Source organism: Mobula hypostoma, chromosome X2 (genome assembly GCF_963921235.1).
Source record: "Mobula hypostoma chromosome X2, sMobHyp1.1, whole genome shotgun sequence".
Classification (NCBI taxonomy): domain Eukaryota; kingdom Metazoa; phylum Chordata; class Chondrichthyes; order Myliobatiformes; family Myliobatidae; genus Mobula; species Mobula hypostoma.
Window position 1 is genome coordinate 44,742,728 of NC_086129.1, and position 24,034 is coordinate 44,766,761.

General features: G+C 43.1%; 1 protein-coding gene across 3 annotated transcripts in view; it reads right to left on the minus strand.

Moving 5' to 3' along the window:
* Positions 1-24,034, minus strand: part of LOC134340836 (beta-secretase 1-like) — a 188,684-nt gene that overhangs the window by 68,059 nt on the left and 96,591 nt on the right. For all 3 annotated transcript variants that reach the window (XM_063038401.1, XM_063038400.1, XM_063038402.1), the window contains exon 3: positions 23,346-23,562. In XM_063038401.1, coding sequence (XP_062894471.1) covers positions 23,346-23,562 — 217 coding nt within the window. The remainder of the gene's footprint in view (positions 1-23,345; positions 23,563-24,034) is intronic.

Below are 24,034 nucleotides of genomic sequence, written 5' to 3' on the forward strand. Positions count from 1 at the left end.
GTCCCTGGCCTGAAATGCACCCAGAAGGCAGAGGCAACATATGTAACTATGATTGTGGTTAATTTACCCTCAGGTTAGTAGGGCGGCATGGTAGCGTAATGCTATTGGGCCCCTTAGCTAAGAAAAGAGGGCGGTGAATCCGTGGAATTCATTGCCACAGACAGCTGTGGAGGCCAAGACATCAGGTATATTTACAGTGGAGGTTTATAGGTTACTGATTAGTCAGGGCATGAAAGGTTATGGGGAGAAGGCAGGGGAATGGCATTGAGAGGGAAACTAAATCAGCCAGGATGGAATGGCAGAACAGACTCGATGGGCCAAATGGCCTGATTCTACTCTTATGTCTTATATGATCTTCTGACTATTACTGCGCCAGTAACCCAGGTTAAAAAGCGTCTATGCGCTCTCCCTATGGCTCTCACTACCATCTTACAAGTGGATGTTAAAGATCCCATGGCATCATTTTGAAAAGAGCAGAGGAGTAATAGGAGTAATCCCTGGAATGCCATCCAATGATTCTCTCATTCAACAAAGTTGGATTAGGTGGCCATCTTCACATTGCTCTTACATCTTGTACTACACTAACTGCTGTTTCGTACCTCAGTGACCATTCTTCATCAGTTCAATAATGAATAGGCAGATGCTGAAGTCGTGAAAGGTGCTATAGAAATTCAAGTTTTTCCTTTCCTTAAATCTGGTTCCTTTGATTGTCTTGTTGAACCATGGAAATTTAATTCAACATTTCTGTTTCTACTGCCTCCCCTGGCAGCACACTCCAGCTACCCACCATCCTTTGAGTAAAGAAAGTCTTGCCTCACAAATCTCCTTCAATCATACATCCCTCTCACCTCAAATATATGCCCTCTGGTATTTGACATTTCTGCCATGGGAAAAAAATCTGGCCTATCTAGGTCTCCCGTAATGTTACCTAATTTGATCAGGTTGCCCCCTTACCCTCAACTGGTCCAGTAAATACAATCCAAGTTTGTCCAACTTCTCCTCATAGCTCACGTCCTGCTAAAAAGGTCCCTTGAAGATGCACTTCTACAGGGAAGCAAATAAACATTCGAACACTGAGTGATATGTCAGCAGCGAATACATAGAACACAGAATCTACAGCACATTACAGGCCCTTCCGCCCACAATGTTGTGCTGACCAAGTAACCTACTTTAGAAACTGTCTACAATTTCCCTACTGCATAGTCCTCTATTTTGCTAAGCTCCATGTACCTATCTAAGAGGCTCTTAAAAGGCCCTATTTTATCTGCTTCCACCACCGCCGCTGGCAGTGCATTCCACGTACTCACCACCCTCTGTGTTAAAAACTTACCCCTGACATCCCCTCTGTACCTATTTCCAAGCACCTTAAAACTGTGCCCTCTCGTGTTAGCCATTTCTGCCCTGGGAAGAAGCCTTTGACTATCCACACGATCAATGCCTCTCATCATCTTATACACCTCTATCAGGTCACCTCTCATCCTCCATCGCTCCAGGGAGAAAAGGCCAAGTTCACTCAACCATAGATTTATGGATGAGGGATGAAAGTTGGGAAAGACAAGAAGGGAAATTTCTATTGCCCTTCAGAAAGCCTTATTGCAGTTTATTGTGCTGATCACACTTTTAAATTACTTTTTAAAAATGTACTTAATTGTACATTTTTGACATCTCTCACTGGCCTCGCACAAGTCAAGTGTGGTCTGACCAGTACCTTATAAAGCCTCAGCATTACAGCCTTGCTTTTACATTCGAGTCCACTCACAATGAATGTTAACATCTGCCTTCCTCACCACCAACCCAACCTGCAAGTTAACCTTTAGGGAATCCTGCACGAGGGCTCGCAAGTCCCTTTGCACCTCTGATTTCTGAAGTTTCTTCAGGAAATAGATTATGCCTTATTCCTTCTACTGAAGTGTGTGACCAGACACCTCACGACACTGTATTCCATCTGCCACATCTTCACCCATTCTTCTAATCTGTGTAAGTCCTTCTGCAGACTCTCTGCTTCCTCAACACTATCTACCCCTTCCACCTATCTTTGAATCATCTACAAATTCATCAGATCCGTACTGGTCACCCTGAGTCAATGATGCCAGTCCCTTTTCTCTCTTCTGGAGGAAGGTACAGCAGTTTGGAAGCCTGGACATCCAGATTTAAGCATAGTTTATGCCACACTTCTAGCACATTCCTGAACCAATCACCTCTGCTACACCCTCTGGAACCCTCTCATTTATTCCTTCATTGTCACTTTAGCATTTCTTTTTGTACTGCTTTAGGTTACACTCCATTCTCTGTCGTTTTGCACTCAGTATTGAATTTGCATTTAATATTACCATGTACACTGTTTACTCTGTGAGGCTCCATGCAAATAAGGAATTTCATTGCACCCCTGTGTATATGACAATAAACTAAACTAATCTAATCTAGTTAAGTGGCTCACCGGGCCTTTTCCAAGCGCAGTTGACAAATGCACTGGTGTGTCTGCAGGGTAGCATCGCTTTCCCTGAATAGTCAGCCCAAATAAAGTTTGCCAGTGAAGTCTGAGTTAGACGCTGCAGGGTTACCCACGGTGATAGGAGAAGCGTTTCGTCACAAATTAAAACACTTCATTCAGTGCAATTTACCCTTCATTGCAGTAGCAGAGATCGACTAAACAAATCTAGAGATGACATTCGTGGGATTGTTATGCTTCCATTTATAAAGCATGATTGATTCCACCGCACCAGTGTGATGCATATTGATGGTGTTCAGACAGAATTCAGTAGTTTGCTGACAAGCTCAAACTCTCAGGTATTGTTCCTGGGGAGAAATGTACAATTAGGTGAGGCAGGCAGGAGCTGAGCTGCCACTTTAGCAGCTCCTTAATTGCATTTTTATGCACGTATCAGTGGAATAATCCCATCTATGCCCTGTGGCCACGTTATTTACTCATTGATTGATTGATTGAGATACAATGCAGAGTTGGCTGTTCCAAATCTTCGAGCCACTCTGCCCAACAATCCCCCAGTTTAATCTGAGCCTAATCATGGGACAATTTACAATGATCAATTATCCCATGCCTTTGGACTATGGGAGGAAACCAGAGCACCTGGAGGAAATCCACGTGGTCACAGAGAGAACGTATAAACTTCTTACAGACAGTGGCAGGAACTGAACCCTGTTTTGTAAAGCATTGTGCTAACCACCATGCTTCTGTGCCACCCTGCTAATCAGCCAATTATGTGACAGCAACTCAATGCATAAAAGCATGTAGACATGGTCAAGAGATTCAGTTGTTGTTCAGAATGGGGAAGAAATGTGATCTAAGTGACTTTGACTGTGGAGTAATTGTTGGTGCCAGATGGGGAGGTTTCAGAAACTGCTGATCTCCTGGGATTTTCATGCACAACAGTCTCTAGAGTTTACAGAGAAGGGTGTGGAGGAAAAAAAAACAACATCCCATGTGCAGCAATGAGAGAGGTCAGAGGACAATGACCAGACTGGTTCAAGCTGACAGTAACTCAAGTTACAGCAGTGGTGTGCAGAAGGATATCAAGTTGAACCTTGAAGTGGGTGGGCTACAACAGCAAAAGACAACATCGGTTCCACTCCTGTACCTAATGAAGTGGCCACAAAGTGTACATTGGAATAGCTAGTATCCTCAGAGAGCTCACTTGCCGTCCACTCAGAAGCCAGGGCTTTAATTCAATCATGTTCCAAGCTGACTTTTCGAAGGGACTTTTAATTCTTTATTGTCACCTCCTTAGTCTTCAGACAGGACCTGAGCTTTGACCCTCTCTAATTAGATTAGATGAGGTTCATTTGTATATCAAAACATACAGTGAAATGTGTCATTGGTTTCAACGACCAGCACAGTCCGAGGTAGCCCTCAAGCGTCACCATGCTTCCAGTGCCAACATAGCATGCCCACAACCTACTACTGTACGTCTTGAGAATTTGGGAGGAAACCAGAGTATCTGGAGAGTTCTGTGTCCCTGCTCTTTCTGATTTTTATAATTTACTCAGATGAGGAAGCAGAAGGGTGGGTTAGCAAGTTTGCAGACAGCACAGATGTGGGTAGTGTTGTGGATACTGTAGAAGTTTACAATGGACTTTGATAGGATGGGCTGAGAAGTGGCAGATGAAGTTCAATCCGGAAAAGTGTGAAGTGATACATTTTGGAAGGTAGAACTTGAAGGAAGCATACAGGCTTAATGGTAGGACTCTTAGCAACGTAGGGGAACAGAAGGTTCTTGAGGTGCATGTCCATAGATCCTCAAAGCTGACATGCAAGCTAATAGGGTGGTCAAAAAGGCATATTTATTAGATGGGGGATTGAGTTCAAGAGCTGCAAGTTAAAGCTGCAGTTCCATATAACTCTGGCTACACCATACTTGGAGTATTGTGTTCAATTCTGGTCACCTCATTATAGGAAGAATGCGGAAGCTTTAGAGAGGGTGCAGAGGAGATTTACTGGGATGCTGCCTGGATTAGAGAGCATGCCTGATGAGGAAAGGTTCAGCAAGCTAGGGCATTTCTCTTTGTAGCAAAAGACGATTAGAGGTGGATAAGATTTAAGAGGCATAGATCGAGTGGACAGCCAGTCCCTTTTCCCAGGGTGGCAACGGCTAATACGAGAAGGTATACTTTTAAGGTGATTGAAGGAAAGTACAGGGGCGATTGTCAGAGGTAGTTTCTATACACAGAGAATGGTGGGTGCATGAAAAGTGCTGCTGGGGATGTTGTTGAAGCAGATACATCAGAGACATTTAAGAGACTCGGATAGGCACATTGATGAAAGAAAAATGGAACACTATGTGGGAGGGAAGGGTTAGATTGATCTTGGAGTGGGTTAAAAGTTCGACACAACATTGTGGGCTGAAGGGCCTGTACTGTACTGTGCTGTAATGTTCTACGTTGTACTCTGGTGCTCCTTTGACCAGACTCACACGTCCCAACTTCCACCAACTTGTCCTCAGCCTTAACCTCTGTGCCCTTGAGCAAGCCCTGTCCACCATCACCTTCCAGCTTACTTATCCACCAGGATGTCAGTTTTAAGGAGCTTATCCTCATTGAGGTTACGGAAACTAGACTAATAAACCAAAGACAAGAGGTTAAGTTCCTGCAATGGCAATGAGGAATTTAAAATTCATTTAATTAAATAAATCTGGAATTGTATGTAGCAATGAAGACCATTAAACTTATCATATAAAATGACTGTTCATGAATAACTTTGAGGGAAGGGTATCTGCAATCCTCTCTAGAGCAATGGTCTTGCAAGGGAAATTAGGTCGGAGCAATAAATTCCAACAATGTCTACATTATGCAAAGCATTTACTTGCAAACTTAAATGTCTCCATGATTAGAATTTGAGATTCCACCAAAAAAACGTGTCATGTTCTAAAGAATTATTAAATTAATCATCTTTAATGGATCAGCATTAAACAGACTTCCATTCCCAGGGAGAACTATACATCACTGGCATGCAATTCTGAACAGCAATGTCGAATTCTATTTTGCTTTCCAACCATGACGGTACAGATTAACCTGGGATGAATTGGTGTAGATTTTGCTGATTACGGTGACAAATGTTTGTAGTTAAAAAGTAATCATTGTTGACTCTGCGGCATTTGTTTACCTACAGTTCATTTGCCTGAAATTCACTTCCATGTATAATACGATTAGGATGCTTTGGTTTTGAATTCTAGCTTAAATTCTTCAGCTGTTTTTACTTTAGTTCAAAATCTTTTGCTGCTGGCTTACAACATTCCAGATGCTAGTCCCGATAAATAAAGAGTTCTCCAGGCCACTCAACACACCCAGTAAGTCTGTTGTTCTCTTACCTGCACTCTGGACTTCCTGGTTTCATCAGCTCTGTCTTGTTTACTTTTTGTTTAGAGATACAGCACAGTATCAGGCCCTTCTGGTACAATGGGCCTGCACTACCCAAGCTCCTTAAGACAGTACTGCGAATTGAAACCAGGTTGCTGGATCTGTAACAGCGGTATGCTAACCGCTACATTACCTTGTTGTCCCGAGTCAGATCTTGAAATTCCTATTTTAAAATTCTCACCCACTGCATCCTTCCAAGTCCCTCCAAGTTCCCTCTTCTGTCTTCAACCTTTTCTACCTCTCCTCAAAATGCATCCAGTTTAAGATGCTGCTGGTCAAGCTCGGCGACTTCTGGCTGGTGACCAGTGAAACAAAGAAAACAACTACATACTTTGTTAATCACTCTTTTTCTGGTAAATGATCATCACAAACAATAGCCTGTAACTTCCTTTTGTACTTCGAGGCAATTCAACGTGGCAGAACCAAGACAAGGCCCATCGCCAAGAGTGAGGAAGACCCGAGGTTCGATCCATTTGAGTGTACAGCCCAAATTGGAAAGGTCGGGTGCAGGCCGAACCAAGTCAGCAGGGTCCAAGCCCAGACGTTTGGACCATGATATAGGCACCAGGCCAGATTGAAAAGGTCAGGGTGTTGTGGCCCAAGGTGAGGGATGGGCCAGTTCAGCTCGCTGCTCTACTCTGCGCTGAACTAAAGGTCTGTGGAGAGACTCTCTTTGTGCATTCAGTTCAGAACACTATTTGCTTGTGTTCATTATTTGCATGACTTGTTTCTTTCCTCTCTGCACATAGGTTTTTGACAGTTTTCTTTTTTAAAAATCGGTTCTTTTGGGATTCTTTGTTTTGTGACTGCCTGTAAGGAGACAAGCCTTAAGGCTGTATTATGTATACACACTTTGATGTTTGTCTCCTTTAGTGCATTGTCAGTTTTTGTGTGTAGATTTTCATTGATTCTATTGTATTTCTTTGTTCTCTTATGAATGCCTGCAAGTAAATGAATCTCAGTAGCATACGGTGACACGTTAAAAGTTTACTTTGAACTTGCGCTCACATTAACATGAAAAAGTCTGCAGATGCATGAAATCCAAAAACAGTCACACAAAATGTTGGAGGAGCTCAGCAGGTCAGGCAGCATCTATGGAAAAGAATAAACTACTAATGTTTCAGGCCAAGTCTCTTCTTCAGGACAGGGAAAAAAAGGGGGTGCATTCTGATAGCTATGTATCAAATTTTGCCTGATCTCTGCAATTTCATGAAAGAGTTTACAGGCATTATATAGTTACAAGAACTTAGTGCCCCGACTTCAATGCAACTGAAACTATAATTTGTGTTCAACAGACCTTGAGACAAATGTACTTCTGCGCTTAAGGCTGGCCTTCTCGGGGAGAACTAAACCCTGAACAACTGCAGGAGCTGTAAATCTAAAATAAATCAGAAGATTCTGGAAATAATTATCTAGCCAGGTAACATCTGTGTAGAGAGAAACAGAGTTAACAATTTAGGACCCACCTATCACTAACTGGCTCCTGCCTTTCTTCCTCATTTCCTTTATACTCTGGCAGTCTGCCCTCTCCACTCTCAGTCCTGAGGCAAGGTCTCAACCCAAAATGTCAACAATTCCTTCCCTCCGTGGCTGCTGAGCTCCCCCAGCGGTTCGATTGTTGCACCAGCTTCCAACATCTGCTCTCTCCGTCTCTCTGAAATAATTACATCTCAGACGTTCTGCCAATTATATCCTTTGAGACTCCAAAAACTATGCTGAATATTTCCGATGTAAACATATAAATAATTTGGAAGCTTGTGAATGGACATTTTAAAAATGTTTCACAACATTAACTGCTGTCCTCTGATCCCAGGAACAAGTGCTTCCAAATTAGTTTTTAAATTCATTCAGTAATTTAAAATCTATGGCACCAAATAGACACAGACCATCCAATATATCACAGGAGCATTCCTTTTCACCATTGCTACAGGAGGCCACATCCTTCAATGAAGATCACCACGATCCAGGCTATGCCATCTTCTAGCAGCTACCATTGGGCAGGACGCCTGAAGTCCCAAACCAGCAGGTCAAAATCAGAATCAGAATCAGGTTTATTATCACTGGCCTGTGACGTGAAATTTGTTCACTTAGCAGCAGCAGTTCAATGCAATACATAATATAGAAGAAAAAATAAAATAATAATTATAATAATAAGTAATCAATTACAGTATACGTATATTGAATAGATTAAAATGATGCAAAAAACAGAAATGCTATATATTAAAAAAGTGAGGTAGTGTCCAAGGTTCAAAGTCCATTTAGGAAACAGATGACAGAGGGGAAGAAGCTGTTCTTGAATCGCTGAGTGTGTGCCTTCAGGCTTCTGTACCTCCCACCCAATGCCCTGGGTGCTGGAGGTCCTTAATAATGGACGCTGCCTTTCTGAGACACCACTCCTTGAAGATTTCCTGAGTACTTTGTAGGCTAGTGCCCAAGATGGTGCTGACTAGTTTTACAATCCTCTGCAGCTTCTTTCAATCCTGTGCAGTAGCTCCCCCATACCAGACAGTGATGCAGCCTGTCAGAATGCTCTCCATGGTACAACTATAGAAGTTCTTGAGTGTATTTATTGACATGCCAAATCCCTTCAAACTCCTAATGAAGTATAGTCACTGTCTTGCCTTCTTTATGTTCTTTATCAATATGTTGGGACCAGGTTAGATCCTCAGAGATCTTGACACTCAGGAACTTGAAGCTGCTCACTCTCTCCACTTCTGATCCCTCTATGAGGATTGGTATGTGTTCCTTCGTCTTACCCTTCCTGAAGTCCACAATCAGCTCTTCTGTCTTAATGACATAAAGTGCCAGGTTGTTGCTGTGACACCACTCCACTAGTTGGCATATCTCACTCCTGTACACCCTCTCATCACCACCTGAGATTCTACCAACAATGGTTGTATCATCAGCAAATTTATAGATGGTATTTGAGCTATGCCTAGCCACACAGTCATGGGTATATAGAGAGTAGAGCAGTGGGCTAAGCACACACCCCTGAGGTGCGCCAGTGTTGATTGTCAGCGAGGAGGAGACGTTATCACCAATCTGCACAGATTGTGGTCTTCCAGTTAGGAAGTCAAGGATCCAATTACAGAGAGAGGTACAGAGGCCCAGGTTCTGCAACTTCTCAATCAGAATGATGGTATTAAATGCTGAGCTATAGTCGATGAACAGCATTCTGATATAGGTGTTTCTATGCAGAGAGACAGAGGGGTGTAAAATGAGGGTGGAAGCAAAAAGTAGTAAGTTGAAAAGTAAAAGTGGCAGGCTGGCAAATCCAGGGCAAAAATCAAAAAGGGCCACTTTTCAACATAATTGTATAAGGGCTAAGAGAGTTGTAGAAGCAAGCCTGAAGGCTTTGTGTGTCAATGCAAGGAGCATTCGTAACAAAGTGAATGAATTGAATGTGCAGATAGTTATTAATGAATATGATATAGTTGGGATCACAGAGACATGGCTCCAGGGTGACCAAGGATGGGAGCTCAACGTTCAGGGATATTCAATATTCAGGAGGGATAGACATGAAGGAAGGGGAGGTGGGGTGGCGTTGCTGGCTAAAGAAGAGATTAATGCAATAGAAAGGAAGGACATTAGCCGGGAGGATGTGGAATCGATATGGGTAGAGCTGCATAACACTAAGGGGCAGAAAACGCTGGTGGGAGTTGTGTAACAGTAGTAGTGAGGTTGGGGATCGCATTAAACAGGAAATTAGAAATGCGTGCAATAAAGGAACAGCAGTTATTATGGGTGACTTCAATCTATATATAGATTGGGTGAACCAAATTGGTAAGGGGGCTGAGGAAGAGGATTTCTTGGAATGCATGCGGGGTAGTTTTCTGAACCAACATGTCGAGGAACCAACTAGAGAGCAGGCTATTCTGGACTGGGTATTGAGCAATGATGAAGGGTTAGTTAACAATCTTGTCGTGAGAGGCCCCTTGGGTAAGAGTGACCAGAATATGGTGGAATTCTTCATTAAGATGGAGAGTGATATAGTTAATTCAGAAACAAAGGTTCTGAACTTAAAGAAGGGTAACTTTGAAGGTATGAGATGTGAATTAGCTAAGATAGACTGGCACATGATACTTAAAGGGTTGACAGTGGATATGCAATGGCAAGCATTTAAAGATCGCATGGATGAACTACAACAATTGTTCATCCCAGTTTGGAAAAAGAATAAACCAGGGAAGGTAGTGCATCCGTGGCTGACAAGGGAAATTAGGGATAGTATCAATTCCAAAGAAGAAACATACAAATTAGCCAGAAAAAGTGGCTCACCTGAGGACTGGGAGAAATTCAGAATCCAACAGAGGAGAACAAAGGGCTTAATTAGGAAAGGGAAAAAAAATTATGAGAGAAAGCTGGCAGGGAACATAAAAACTGACTGTAAAAGCTTTTATAGATATGTGAAAAGAAAAAGATTGGTTAAGACAAATGTAGGTCCCTTACAGTCAGAAACAGGTGAATTGATCATGGGGAACAAGGGCATGGCTGACCAATTGAATAACTACTTTGGTCCTGTCTTCACTAAGGAGGACATAAATAATCTTCCGGAAATAGTAGGGGACCGAGGGTCTAGTGAGATGGAGGAACTGAGGGAAATACATGTTAGTAGGGAAGTGGTGTTAGGTAAATTGAAGGGATTAAAGGCAGATAAATCCCCAGGGCCAGATGGTCTGCATCCCAGAGTGCTTAAGGAAGTAGCCCAAGAAATAGTGGATGCATTAGTGATAATTTTTCAAAACTCTTTAGATTCTGGATTAGTTCCTGAGGATTGGAGGGTGGCTAATGTAACCCCACTTTTTAAAAAAGGGAGAGAGAAACTGGAGAGTTATAGACCGGTGAGTCTGACATCGGTGGTGGGGAAAATGCTAGAGTCAGTTATCAAAGATGTGATAACAGCACATTTGGAAAGTGGTGAAATCATCGGACAAAGGCAGCATGAATTTGTGAAAGGAAAATCATGTCTGACGAATCTCATAGAATTTTTTGAGGATGTAACTAGTAGAGTGGATAGGGGAGAACCAGTGGATGTGGTATATTTGGATTTTCAAAAGGCTTTTGACAAGAACCCGCACAGGAGATTAGTGTGCAAACTTAAAGCACATGGTATTGGGGGTAAGGTATTGATGTGGATAGAGAATTGGTTGGCAGACAGGAAGCAAAGAGTGGGAATAAACGGGACCTTTTCAGAATGGCAGGCAGTGACGAGTGGGGTACCGCAAGGCTCAGTGCTGGGACCCCAGTTGTTTACAATATATATTAATGACTTAGACGAGGGAATTAAATGCAGCATCTCCGAGTTTGCGGATGACACGAAGCTGGGCGGCAGCGTTAGCTGTGAGGAGGATGCTAAGAGGATGCAGGGTGACTTGGATAGGTTAGGTGAGTGGGCAAATTCATGGCAGATGCAATTTAATGTGGACAAATGTGAGGTTATCCACTTTGGTGGCAAGAACAGGAAAACAGATTATTATCTGAACGGTGGCCGATTAGGAAAAGGGGAGGTGCAACGAGACCTGGGTGTCATTATACACCAGTCATTGAAAGTGGGCATGCAGGTACAGCAGGCGGTGAAAAAGGTGAATGGTATGCTGGCATTTATAGCAAGAGGATTCGAGTACAGGAGCAGGGAGGTACTACTGCAGTTGTACAAGGCCTTGGTGAGACCACACCTGGAGTATTGTGTGCAGTTTTGGTCCCCTAATCTGAGGAAAAACATCCTTGCCATAGAGGGAGTACAAAGAAGGTTCACCAGATTGATTCCTGGGATGGCAGGTCTTTCATATGAAGAAAGACTGGATGAACTGGGCTTGTACTCGTTGGAATTTAGAAGATTGAGGGGGGATCTTATTGAAACGTATAAAATCCTAAAGGGATTGGACAGGCTAGATGCAGGAAGATTGTTCCCAATGTTGGGGAAGTCCAGAACAAGGGGTCATAGTTTGAGGATAAAGGGGAAGCCTTTTAAGACTGAGATTAGGAAAAACTTCTTCACACAGAGTGGTGAATCTGTAGAATTCTCTGCCATAGGAAACAGTTGAGGCCAGTTCATTGGCTATATTTAAGAGGAAATTAGATATGGCCCTTGTGGCTAAAGGGATCAGGGGTTATGGAGAGAAGGCAGGTATAGGATTCTGAGTTGGATGATCAGCCATGATCGTAATGAATGGCGCTGAAGGCTCAAAGGGCCAAAAGGCCTACTCCTGCACCTATTTTCTATGTTTCTGTTGTCCAGGTGGTCTAAAGCCATATGAAAAGCCACTGAGATTGCATCTACCGTTGACCTATTGCAGCAATAGGCAAATTACAATGGGTCCAGGTCCTTGCTGAGGCAGGAGTTCAGTCTAGTCATGACCAACCTCTCAAAGCATTTCCTCACTGTAGATGTGAGTGCTATTGGGCGATAGTCATTAAGGCAGCTCACGTTATTCTTCTTAGGCACTGGTATAATTGTTGCCTTTTTGAGCAAGTGGTAACTTCTGCCCGTAGCAGTGAGAGGTTGAAAATGTCCTTGAATACTCCTGATAGTTGGTTGGCACAGGTTTTCAGAGCCTTACCAGGTATTCCTTCGGGACCTTCTGCCTTGCGAGGATTCACTCCCTTTAAAGGCAGTCTAACATCGGCCTCTGAGACAGAGATCACAGGGTCATCAGGTGCAGCAGGGATCTTCACAGCTGTGGTTGTGTTCTCCCTTTTAAAGCATGCATAGAAGGCATTGAGTTCATCTGGTAGTGAAGCATTGCTGCCATTCATGCTATTGGGTTTCGCTTTGTAGGAAGTAATGTCTTGCAGACCCTGCCAGAGTTGCCATGCATCTGATATCGCCTCCAACCTCATTCGAAATTGTCCCTTCGCCCTTGAAATACCCCTCCGCAAATCATACCTGGTTTTCTGGTACAAGCCTGGGTTGCCAGACTTGAATGCTACAGATCTGGCCTTCAGCAGATGATGTACCTCCTGGTTCATCCACGGCTTTTGGTTTGGGAATGTACAGTAAATCTTTGTGGGCACATACAGGTTTTAACGAATTCGGTAACAACTGCAGCATATTCATCCAGGTTCAAAGATGAATCCCTGAATACAGTCCAGTTCACCGATTCAAAGCAGTCCTGTAGGTGCTCCTGTGCTTCCCTTGTCCATACCTTCTTGGTCATCACCACTGGTGCTGAAGTCTTCAGTCTCTGCCTATACTCAGGGAGTAGAAGTACAGACAGGTGATCAGACTTCCCGAAGTGAGGGTGTGGAATAGTACGGTAGGCATTCTTGATGGTGGTGTAACAGTAGTCCAGTGTGTTGTTTCCTCTGGTATTGCAAGTGATCTGTTGATGGTAATTGCTTAGTGATTTTTTTCAGACTGGCCTGGTTAAAATCCCCCAAAAGGATGGTGAAGGTGTTAGGGTGCGCTGTTTCGTGCATGTTGATCCCATTGCTCAGATCATCTGAAGCCTGATTGACATTGGCCTGAGGTGGAATGTAAACTGCTACCAAAATGACCCCAGAGAACTCCCGTCGTAGTAAAAAGGACGGCACTTTACTGCTAGATATTCCAGGTCTGGTGAGCAGAATTGGGACAGCACTGATATATTTGTGCACCAAGAAGAGTTGTTCATGAGGCATATTCCTCCATCTCTGCTTTTGAGGGACCCTATAGATCTATCCTGACAGTGTATAGTAATGTATAGACCATCCCATTACCATCCAATTGGTGGCTGTTCCCAAAAAGTAACTGTAAAAGTGATTTTGTCTTTGGCTATAGTTATTGTAGGAGTGCTCTGCATATTAAAGTCTGAATTGGTACATAATCTGAATGATTAAAAAGGGAAGTGGATTACTCTCACACTTAATGATATCTGCAACCATATCTTCTCCCTTAAAGAGACACCGTCATAATAACAATGAGCTCAAACTGCTTTTGAAAACTATCCAGGAGAATGAAATAGATTGTATTAAGATGGATCACCAGCTCTGTTGATTGCTGTGACAAGGTCAGAAGCTGATTATGCTTTGCATTCAACTTTCCTGCCGAGGCAATTACTCTTCACTCATTAACCCCGAGCTAACTGACGTTAAACCCTGCGCTCGCTGAATTTCTCCAAGCTGAGTGACCTTGACCGAGTCTCAATCATCAAGCGATCTGATTTTCAAATTTCTATCCTTGTGTTCATGTTCTTCCTTGAAGTCGCCCCCCGCCCAGCTCTGAAACCCACTCCAGCCTTACCCTTTGTAAGAGAGGGTTTACCTTTTGTGAGTCCTTGAATTCTAGCTCTGAAACAAGCTCCAACCTTACCCCATGTGAGACCCTGAAGGCATCGAATTCCGATGTTTGTGTGCTCCTCAAGTTCTTTGCTCCACCATTCACAGCCTTGCCATCAGTTACCCATGGCCTACATGTGCAATTCCTTCCATTAAAATTTCTGCCACTTGATCCTTCTTCAAAGTGATCTTTAGGCAAGCTTTAATCATTTATATTGTAGTATTTCCTTCTTGGGCCAAATGTGCTGTGAAATACCTTGCAGTATTTCATCACAGAATCAGAGAATAATTATAGGTCAGGAAGTGGCATTTCATTCCAGCTCACTGGAGGACCATTGAATCAGCCCCAAACAGAGTAGTCTCTACAGGAAAGCAGGTTACTACTGTTAAAAGGCCCTTTTAAGAATGATTGTTCAATATAATCTGGAAAGAGTTGGTATAATACCATCAACGTGATTAAGTGTCTCTAGCAGAATGCTACTACAGCCCCAGTGATCACTGATGGGGGTTCAAACCACTGCTGCCCATAAGGAGACAGACCATGACGCATTCCAAAGGCATACGGGTTAGGGTCAGTAAGTTGTGGGCATGCAGTGTTGGTGCATGAAGCATGATAGCATTTGCGAGCTGCCCCCAGCACAATCCTCGGCCTGTTTTACAAATAACGCAATATACTTCACGTTTTGATGTTTCGATATACCTGTGACGAACAGAGCTAATCTCATCCCTGATAACAAAGGATGCATTTCATCCAGAATGCCTGCACTGATCTCCATGGGAACAGAAAAAATTGTTAAATAACAGAAGAAGCCAGTAAGTTGCCAGAAGGTATGTAAATATGACAAAACAAAATCACTTTGATTGATACACCCAGTTCACCTCAAGTAGTAAACTACACGGGCACAGTAGAAGGGAACCAGCAAATACAGACTTCATATTGTAACTGACTGAGTGCAGCATGTCTAAGATTTAAGACCGTTTAATGTCATTTACTGTACACAAGTGTAAGAACAAAATAATTTGACTCCATATCTAATGCAGCACAAAAATACAAAAATAATAATTTTAAAAAACACAGTAAATATAAATACCTAAGGTAGCTTATAAACATAGATTGGATATATGTCCATGTATGTCAATGATTTGGACTATGGGATTCATGGATTTGTGGCTAACTTTGCTGATGATACAAAGATAGGTAGAGGAGCGGGTAGTGTTGAGGAAACAGAGAGCCTGCAGAGAGACTTGGATAGTTTAGGGGAATGGGCAAAGTAGTGGCAAATGAAACACAATGTTAAAAAGTGTATGGTCATGCACTTTGGTGGAAGAAATATTATTTAGACGGGGAGAGAATTCAAAATGCATAAATACAAAGGGACTTGGGAGTCCTCGTGCAGGATACCCTGAAGGCTAACCTCCAGGTTGAGTCGGTTATGAAGAAGGTGAATATAATGTTGGTATTCATTTCTAGAGGTATAGAATATAAGAGCAGGGATGTGATGTTGAGGCTCTATAAGGCACTCGTGAGACCACACTTGGAGTATTGTGTGCAGTTTTGGGCTCCTTATTTTAGAAAGGATATACTGACATTGGAGAGGGTTCAGAGAAGGTTCACGAGAATGATTCCAGGAATGAAAGGGTTACCATATGAGGAATTTCCAGCAGCTCTTGGTCTGTACTCCCTGGAGTTCAGGAGAATGAGGGGGGATCTCATAGAAACATTCCGAATGTTAAAAGGCCTGAACAGATTAGATATGGCCAAGTTATTTCCCATGGTAGGGGAGTCTAGGACAAGAGGGCATGATTTCAGGATTGAAAGACATCCATTTAGAACAGAGATGCCGAGAAATTACTTTAGTCAGAGGGTGGTAAATCTGTGGAATTTGTTGCCATGAGCGGCTGTGGAGGCCAAGTCATTGGGCGTATTTGAGGCAGAAATAGATAGGTTCTTAATTAGCCGGGGCATCAAAGGGTATGGGGAGAAGGCAGGGGAGTGGAAGATTTGGATCAGCCATGATTGAATGGTGGAGCAGATTGATGGGCTGAATGGCCTACTTCTGCTCCTATATCTTATGGTCTTATAAAGTGACACCAGGCTGTACATAAGGTGACTGACAGGAAATTAATAAAGTAATGGTGGAGTTAGTGGGCGGAGGTGTAACTGTTTTCGGGTCTGGTGGTTTTAGCTTGGATGCTGGGTAGCCTCCTCCCTGACGGGAGTGGGACAAACAGTCTATGAGCAGGGTGGGTGGGATCCTTCATGATGTTACTGTCTAAGGTGGAGAGAAGGTTTTCGTATTGTGCTGGATATTCACTTTCCAGGGCCCAAAAGACTTATTGCTAATCTCAGTTTTCTAGCACACCAACATAAACTTTCTGAAGGCTCGGACTTGTTTGTGACAAAGTTAAACTTGTAACGATATTCCTTGCTCAGCTTCTTCTTGTAAACAAAAACCAGTCTTCAGTTTTTAATATTCATTGCAAGTAATAATCAGTCTCAAATTAAAAGGACAGCTTTGCAATCAGCATTGTTTACAGAGTACAGGCTGCTGGCCCACAGTACGGGACTTGCTGCTCAAGAGATACAGATGCAAAGTGAGGTGTCCATAAGGTGCTTTCATCTGTATCAGCCAAAGGTAAGACAATGGGGTTACATTAACTGGCCTGTATCAAACTATGCAACACTGGCTCACACCTCACACCGGCCTGCATTAAATTCCATCTGCCGTTTTTCTGCCCATTTGGTCCCTGATTTCAGGTCCACAGGAAATTAGGCTGTGATATAAATGCAGCTTGTAGCTATGATTATTAAAAACAAAACCTTACACAGATGGATCGCCTGACATCAAATAGCTCCTATTTCTTTTAAATGGCAATCTGGAAGGTTTCAGTGAAGAGTACAGGCTGTGCGTTTGCATTCAGCCAACAGTGAAGAGGACTTTGGCTTCATCACTCTAAAGGCATCCTGTGAAATGTGTTTCAATCGTTTTAATCCAGCACCTTGTGGGTGCAAATTAAAATTACCCTTAGCGTGGTAACCCATTCAGAGAGGTCATTGAGTTCAAAGAACGGGAAGAAGAAATTGCACACAGTTGTCAAACACAAGGAAGGACACATACAGTGCCTGGTAATGTTGGCAATACATAAGATGTTTGCTTTGGATCCATTTAATTCAGCTGCAGTTGACAGTAAGGATCTGAAATCTGTGCTGATATCCATTTCCAAGCTTGAAGAGAATAAGTGTGCAAAATATATAATAATCTCTGGAAATGTGCGCTGTTTAGCTAAGCACTTTGAACTGTACCTTCCCCCAAGGCTGCATCAGCTGAGACACCAGAGTGTGCTCAGTACACGAGACTCTGGTTCACTTGTTGTAAGCTAGTGGAGGGCTCACACTACCACAGCGAGGGAGGCAGGAGAGAAGCAGCTTCCCTCACAGGGGAGGAGAGACACTGTAGGCCCTCGCCTAGCTGCCAGTGTGGCTATCAAAGGCTTTATCATTGCAAATATGTACTCTAGTACTCTGTGCTGAAAACAGAATCCATTTCAAAAATGTGTGGTGGGAGTGACGGGGAAATGTTCTGTTATTCTCTAAAGCCGGTGAGATGGGATAAAGGACATAGAACATTACAGCACAATACAGAGGGCCTTCAACCTTTAAACCTACTCAAAGCTTACTCTAACCATTCCCTCCTTCATCACCCTCCATTTTACTATCATCCATGTGCCTATCTAAGAGTCTCTTAAATGTCTCCCAATGTGTCTACCTCGGCCTCCGACCCTGGCAGCACATTCCATGCTCCCGTTACTCCTGTACAAAAATACTCTTCCTCTGTGGCTTAAAAAAACATACAGCTATATCTCAGTTACAGCGCCATATGAGGAAGGTTTAACGTAAAATTCATTCAGATTCACTCTATTTCTTACACGTAGCAATTTGGAAGGTTTCAGCAATTAGTCTTTAAAGGACACCTAATGATGTGCCATGTAAAGACTGCAGATAATCTCCACTTAGGTTAAAAATAATCCTGCCAGTGCACCTGCTAGCCAATTCTATCACGTTCCCATTCATCGGATTTGCGTCAGGAACGGAGCGATGGGACAATATGGCATGGTAGCATAGTGGTTAGCTTAATGCGTTACAGCAGCAGCAATTGGGGTTCAATTCATGTCAGTAAGGAATTTGCATCTCCTCGTCATGACCACGTGAGTTTCCTTGGGATGCTCTGGTTTCCTCTCACATTCTAAAGATGTACAGGTTATGGTTAGTAAGTTGTGGATGTGCTTTGTTGGATCTGGAAGCATGGTGACAATTGCAGGCTGTCCCCAGCACATCCTTGGACTGTTGGTTGTTGACACACATGACACGCTTCACTGTATGTTTCAAAATACATGAGACAAATAAAGCTAATCTTTAGTGTTTAGAATCAGCCCACTCTGGATTATTGGTGAGAGGGTGTCAAATTGAGCTCAGTAAGTATTGCTCTCAGCATAAATGTTTGCGGGTTGCTGGCCCCAGGGACTTGAGATCCTAATTAATGTTGACAATTCAGCATTGGGATTGTCTCTCATTACTGAATTTCAGAAGAGAGCTGAAGCCACGGCTGAGGGGTTGTCTCTCTGCTCAGATGTAGAAGGTACGTTAGTTCTCCCTGTGACCTGGAAAACAACCAATGCCACACTAGAACAGACAAAGCAATCAGACAGCCGTTCCATGCAGGACTGTCATCTGTGGGTTGTGAATGTCTTTCTCTCCCTCTCCTAGACGACGAAGAGGGAACCACCATCTTGCTGACCCACCAGAGTGTTCCTGGCGAATGTGTTGCTCACACCACTGGCACTTGGGGAGTTCTAGGAATTTTAACTTGCCTCATCAAGACATGTCATTAATGAAGGATCTGAAGATGGTTGGTCCCAGGAAACCCTGGAGTATTGCCCAAAAAAGATATAACAATGACTGCAGATTCATAGCTACGTGGAGCACAATTTCCAAATGTTCAGGAGTGTCAGGAGCATGATGGAGCAAGCTCCATTTGCTCAGTTGAGAGCAGCTTAAGAAACTCAATACCATCCAGGGTAAAGCAGCCTAATGACAGATACCTAAACACTCAAACCCCGTACCACTATAGTGCCCACTGTCTGTAGTGTGTACTGTATATTCTACACAATGATGCTTGGCTAGGCTTACTTTGGCAACACCCCCCAAAATCCACAGGGTCTGACATCAAGAGCTTTAGACAAACGAGATTACAATCTGCTGCAGGTTCCTTTCAAACTCACATTGCCACCTTGATTTCGAAATCTATCACTGTTCTGTCATCAAGTCTAAAAGTTGGAACTACCTCTCTCCAACAGCCTTGTGGGTGCACCTTCACCAGTACGAGTTAAGACGACGGTGGTTACTTCTGAGAGATGATTACCGCCACCTTTCCATGGGCAATTAGGGACGGGCGATAAAGGCTGGCCTTCCCAAATCTTCTCTGAGGAACTGGAAAGGCTTGTGAGTTCCTGAGATCCCAAGAGCGATGCTGTCTTGAGTTTGGCCATCTGGTACCTGGCTCCCGGCAGGGTCACCCATGGCGATAAAGATAAGGGATGGTTCCAGGCAAAGAGCGATCCAACCTCAATAGTGGAGATGGTGAATAGCTGGGACCAAGCAGCCCACCCTTGCTCTGAAACTATAGGCCAGCTTCCCAGTGGATCTGACTGCAATTCTACTACCAGGCATAGTGTGCAAAAGGATAAATGATTGGCCAAGAGGATAAACGACTGGCCAAAACAAGAGTAAAAGATTACAAAGGCCTTTCTTTCATAACTTAACCATACACACTTATTTTCAGGAAAGGACGATTTAAAGTAACAATACATTACCCTAAGACAGCTTAGAAATCAATCACTGGAGAGACCAGTCAGTTATGGTTACTGAATTAGTACTATACAATATCTTAGTAATTAGGGCAAATAGATGGAGGATATTAATTGTACCTTTTTGCAGCATTTACACATTCCCTAAATATTTGATGCAAGGGGACACAATTTACAGGAACTAGCTGCATTATTTATTTCTGTGACTAAATCCTAATATTTCCTGTCAATGTTCAGGCGCCAATTGGTTTGGAACTTAATCTGGACAGAGGATGAGATTCTGTCTCACTCTGCCAGTTCCTGCAACCAGTATCCATTGAGAGGAAATCTCAGTTCAGCAAAGTAAACAGTACACTTCCTCTCTCAGCCACTCCACAGCCAATGGCTATGATATCCAAAAATAACCACAACACCATCAAACCTTAGGCACAATGCCAGATTGTACAGATAACAGGCAAAGAGCAATTCAGCTCAGGGACAAATCTTGTTTGGATTCTGAGAATCTGCTCATCTGGGCCCTGAAATAAAAATCAAAGTTGCTAAAAAAAAAATAATTAAGTGACAAATTACAAACTGAAGCCTGGAGGAAGAGACATTTCTTTTATTTACTCTCAGACAGATTAGTCAGAGGGTGATGAATCTGTGGAACTCATTGCCACAGACGACTGTGGGGGCCAGGTCACTGAGTGTATTTAGCGTGGAGGTTGATACGTTCTTGATTAGTAAGAGTGTCAGAGCTTACAAGGATAAGGCAGGAGAGGGATGATAAATCAGATAAATCAGCCATGAAGGAATGGCCAAGCAAACTCGATGTGCAGAAGAGTCTAATTCTGCTTTTATATCTTATGGCAGTGCTGGCAAGGGTGGCATTTACTGCCAGTTCCATTTCCCCGAGTCTGTTTCAGGCACCATATGGGTTGGTGGCCACTTCTAATGAGTAAGCAAGCTGATAAAATCCATCAATTCTATGGGCTTAAATACTTGCAATTAAGTTTATACATCTGAGCTCCCAGTTGGCCCATCAAGTCCAACAGAACACTCTCAGCAATCCCATTCCTCATCTCCTTATTCCTTTGTACACTCTGCTCATTCCTTCTCCCTTGATTATCAAATCCTCTTTGATTAGTTTGTCCCATACCTACACACAAGGGTCAATTTTACAATGGGCAATTAACTGACCAGCATGTGCTTGGGATTTGGCAGGACACCAGAGCAGCATGCAGTCACAGGAGAACATGCAACCTCCACACAAACAGCATCAATAATGTGCAGCCCAAGAATCATTATTATTGGGAGTGACTTAAAAGAAAGGTGATGAATTCATTCAGTAACTCAACCAATTCCCATGCTTCTACTTTATTCAATACTAATATGGAAAGGTACGTCGCAAAGGTACGTTAGCGGATGATTTCCCTCCATGCCTCTCTGACGTGGTGGGGAACCGCATACGAGGCATGTCACAACAGTGGTTTGCCATTGCCTTCTGCCGGGTGAGTTTCCAAAGAGATCACCAGCTCGTAACCCAGCACGGATGGAAAGCGTGCAGGGAAGCTGGCTGGATTCAAACTCGGGACCTTACGTCCCGAAGTCCGACGCTGATGCCACTACGCCACCAGCCGGGTCAATACTAATATAAACATTTCAAAAGAAACCCAGAACTTACCCTGACAAGGGACAATTAAAAGTATGCTTTGAAGCAATAGAATTCTGGTCACAAATAGGACAAGTCTAGGAAAAGCTAGGATTAGTCTTTCACTGAGAACAGCTATTGAATTCAGATTTGTTTTTAAAAAAACAGCAAATGCATACTACTGTGAAAAATGTTATCTCTGATAGTCCATCTTTAATATGGATATGAAGAATGTCACTGCAAAAGATTAGCTTTATTTGTTATGTGTACCTAGAAACTTCACATACAGTGAGATGCATCATTTGCGTCAACGACAACGCAGCCCGAAGATTGTGTCAACACCGACATCGCATGCCCACAATTCGCTAATCCCAACCACACATCTCTGGGCCCTGGGAGGGAAGTGGCGCACCCTGTGTGGCGACCAGGAGAAGGTACGAACTCCTTACAGACAGTGGCGTGAATTGAACTCCGAACGCTGATCGCTGGCTCAGTAAACTGATGCACAAATCACCGTTCTACCATACCAATCACTACTCTGAAGAAGAATTGAATCTTTCCATTCTTGGTCAACGTTTAGCTCTTAACTAAATGACTAAAACAGATTATCTTGCTGTTTATTTCAGTACTTGTTATAGAACCTTGCTCTCCTCAAATTGTCTACCTTCTCCTCACAATATCCCCATTGACTACAGTTTACAAATTCTTACACAAGGAATATTTAAGGTTCTCTTTTCTTTCACGAACAACATCATGGCAATACTACTATACGCTTAAATAAAGCAGTAAAATCCAGTGTTTTAACCATACGCTCAGTGGCCACTTTATTGGGTGCCTCGTGTGCCTAATAAAATGACCACTGAGTGTATGCTCGTGGTCTTCTGCTGCTGCAGCCCGTCCACGTCAAGATTTGACGTGTTGTGTATTCAGAGATGCTCTTCTGCACACCACTGTTGTAACGTGTGGTTATTTGAGTTGCTGTTACCTTCCTGTCAGCTTGAACCAGTCTGGCCATTCTCCTCTGACCTCTCTCATTAACAAGATGTTTTCACCCACAGAACTACTGCTCACTGAATGCTTTTTGTTTTTCACACCATTCTCTGTAAACATTAGGGATTGTTATGTGTGAGAATACCAGGAGATTCTCAAACCACCCTGTCTGGCACCAACAATTATTCCATGGTCAAAGTCACTTAGATCACATCTCTTCCCCACTCTGGTGTTAGGTCTGAACAACAACTGAACCTCTTGACCATGTCTGCATGCTTTTATGCATTGAGTTGCTGCATATGTTTGGCTGCTTAGATATTTACATTAACAAGCAGATGTACAGGTGTACCTAATAAAGTGACCACTGAGTGTACATTCTCGATATTCTACGTACATCAATAGATAAGCATACACAACATCTGACGGAATTTTCATGTCATCCTCTGTAAATCCTAGAGACTGTTGTGGGTGAAAAACCCCAGGAGAAAGAATCTCAGGGTTGTATGTGGTGACATGCATGTACTCTGATAATAAATTTTACTTCGAACTTTAAATGAGGTAGCAAAATGCACTTACTGTTTTACCATAGACCTATGGACTTACAATGAATCTGAATTTCACAACTCACTATATCTGGCTCGAAAACATGAAAGATCAATGAACCCATTCAATAACACATTTTCATTCACTGGACTCACTGGACATTAATATCAATCATTGCAGTAAACAAAACACTTACCCTGGCAATCTCAGCATACGCCAGCCCCAGTATCCCCTCCCAGTTGGAGCCGTTGATGAAGAATTTATCAGACTCTGTGATGGCAGCAATGTTTGCTCTGACGGAGACATTAGGACCATGTGGAATGCTGACAATATCTGTCCCAAGCTCCCCTTCCCACTTGCCCTGGGTGTAGGGAACGTAGACACTCTTCCTCAGGTCTCGGTAAGTGCCAGAGCTGAAACACAAAGGTATTTAAGCTAATAAAGTAAAGAGAGGACTGGTTAGAAAAAAGATTATCGACCATTTCAGCACAATCATTGCAAAAAATTAAGCTGTTTTACCTACTTCGATATTTTTTTAAATTTAAGTGCAATTGTGAACAATAGCCAGATCAGAAATGCTGATCAAGTCAACTAGTTCTCAAAGAGAACTCTGACAGGCCAGTCAGATGGTTCACTGCTGCTCAGCGATAGAACACATAGAACAGGCACAAGGGTCGCTAGCCCCTGTTCCCCAGAAACACACCTGAGCAGTGCGGCAGAGGTATCTGCTATGCATGACCTGATCTGAAAGCATGATGTTGACCCATAACGATCGTGTTCACGGTGGAACAGCTTGGTCAAGGATGGGATGATCAGCACTGATGGACAAATTATACCTCCACTACCCACATTGGTGGGTCTAAGTCTGAGTGAAGGCATGACCAT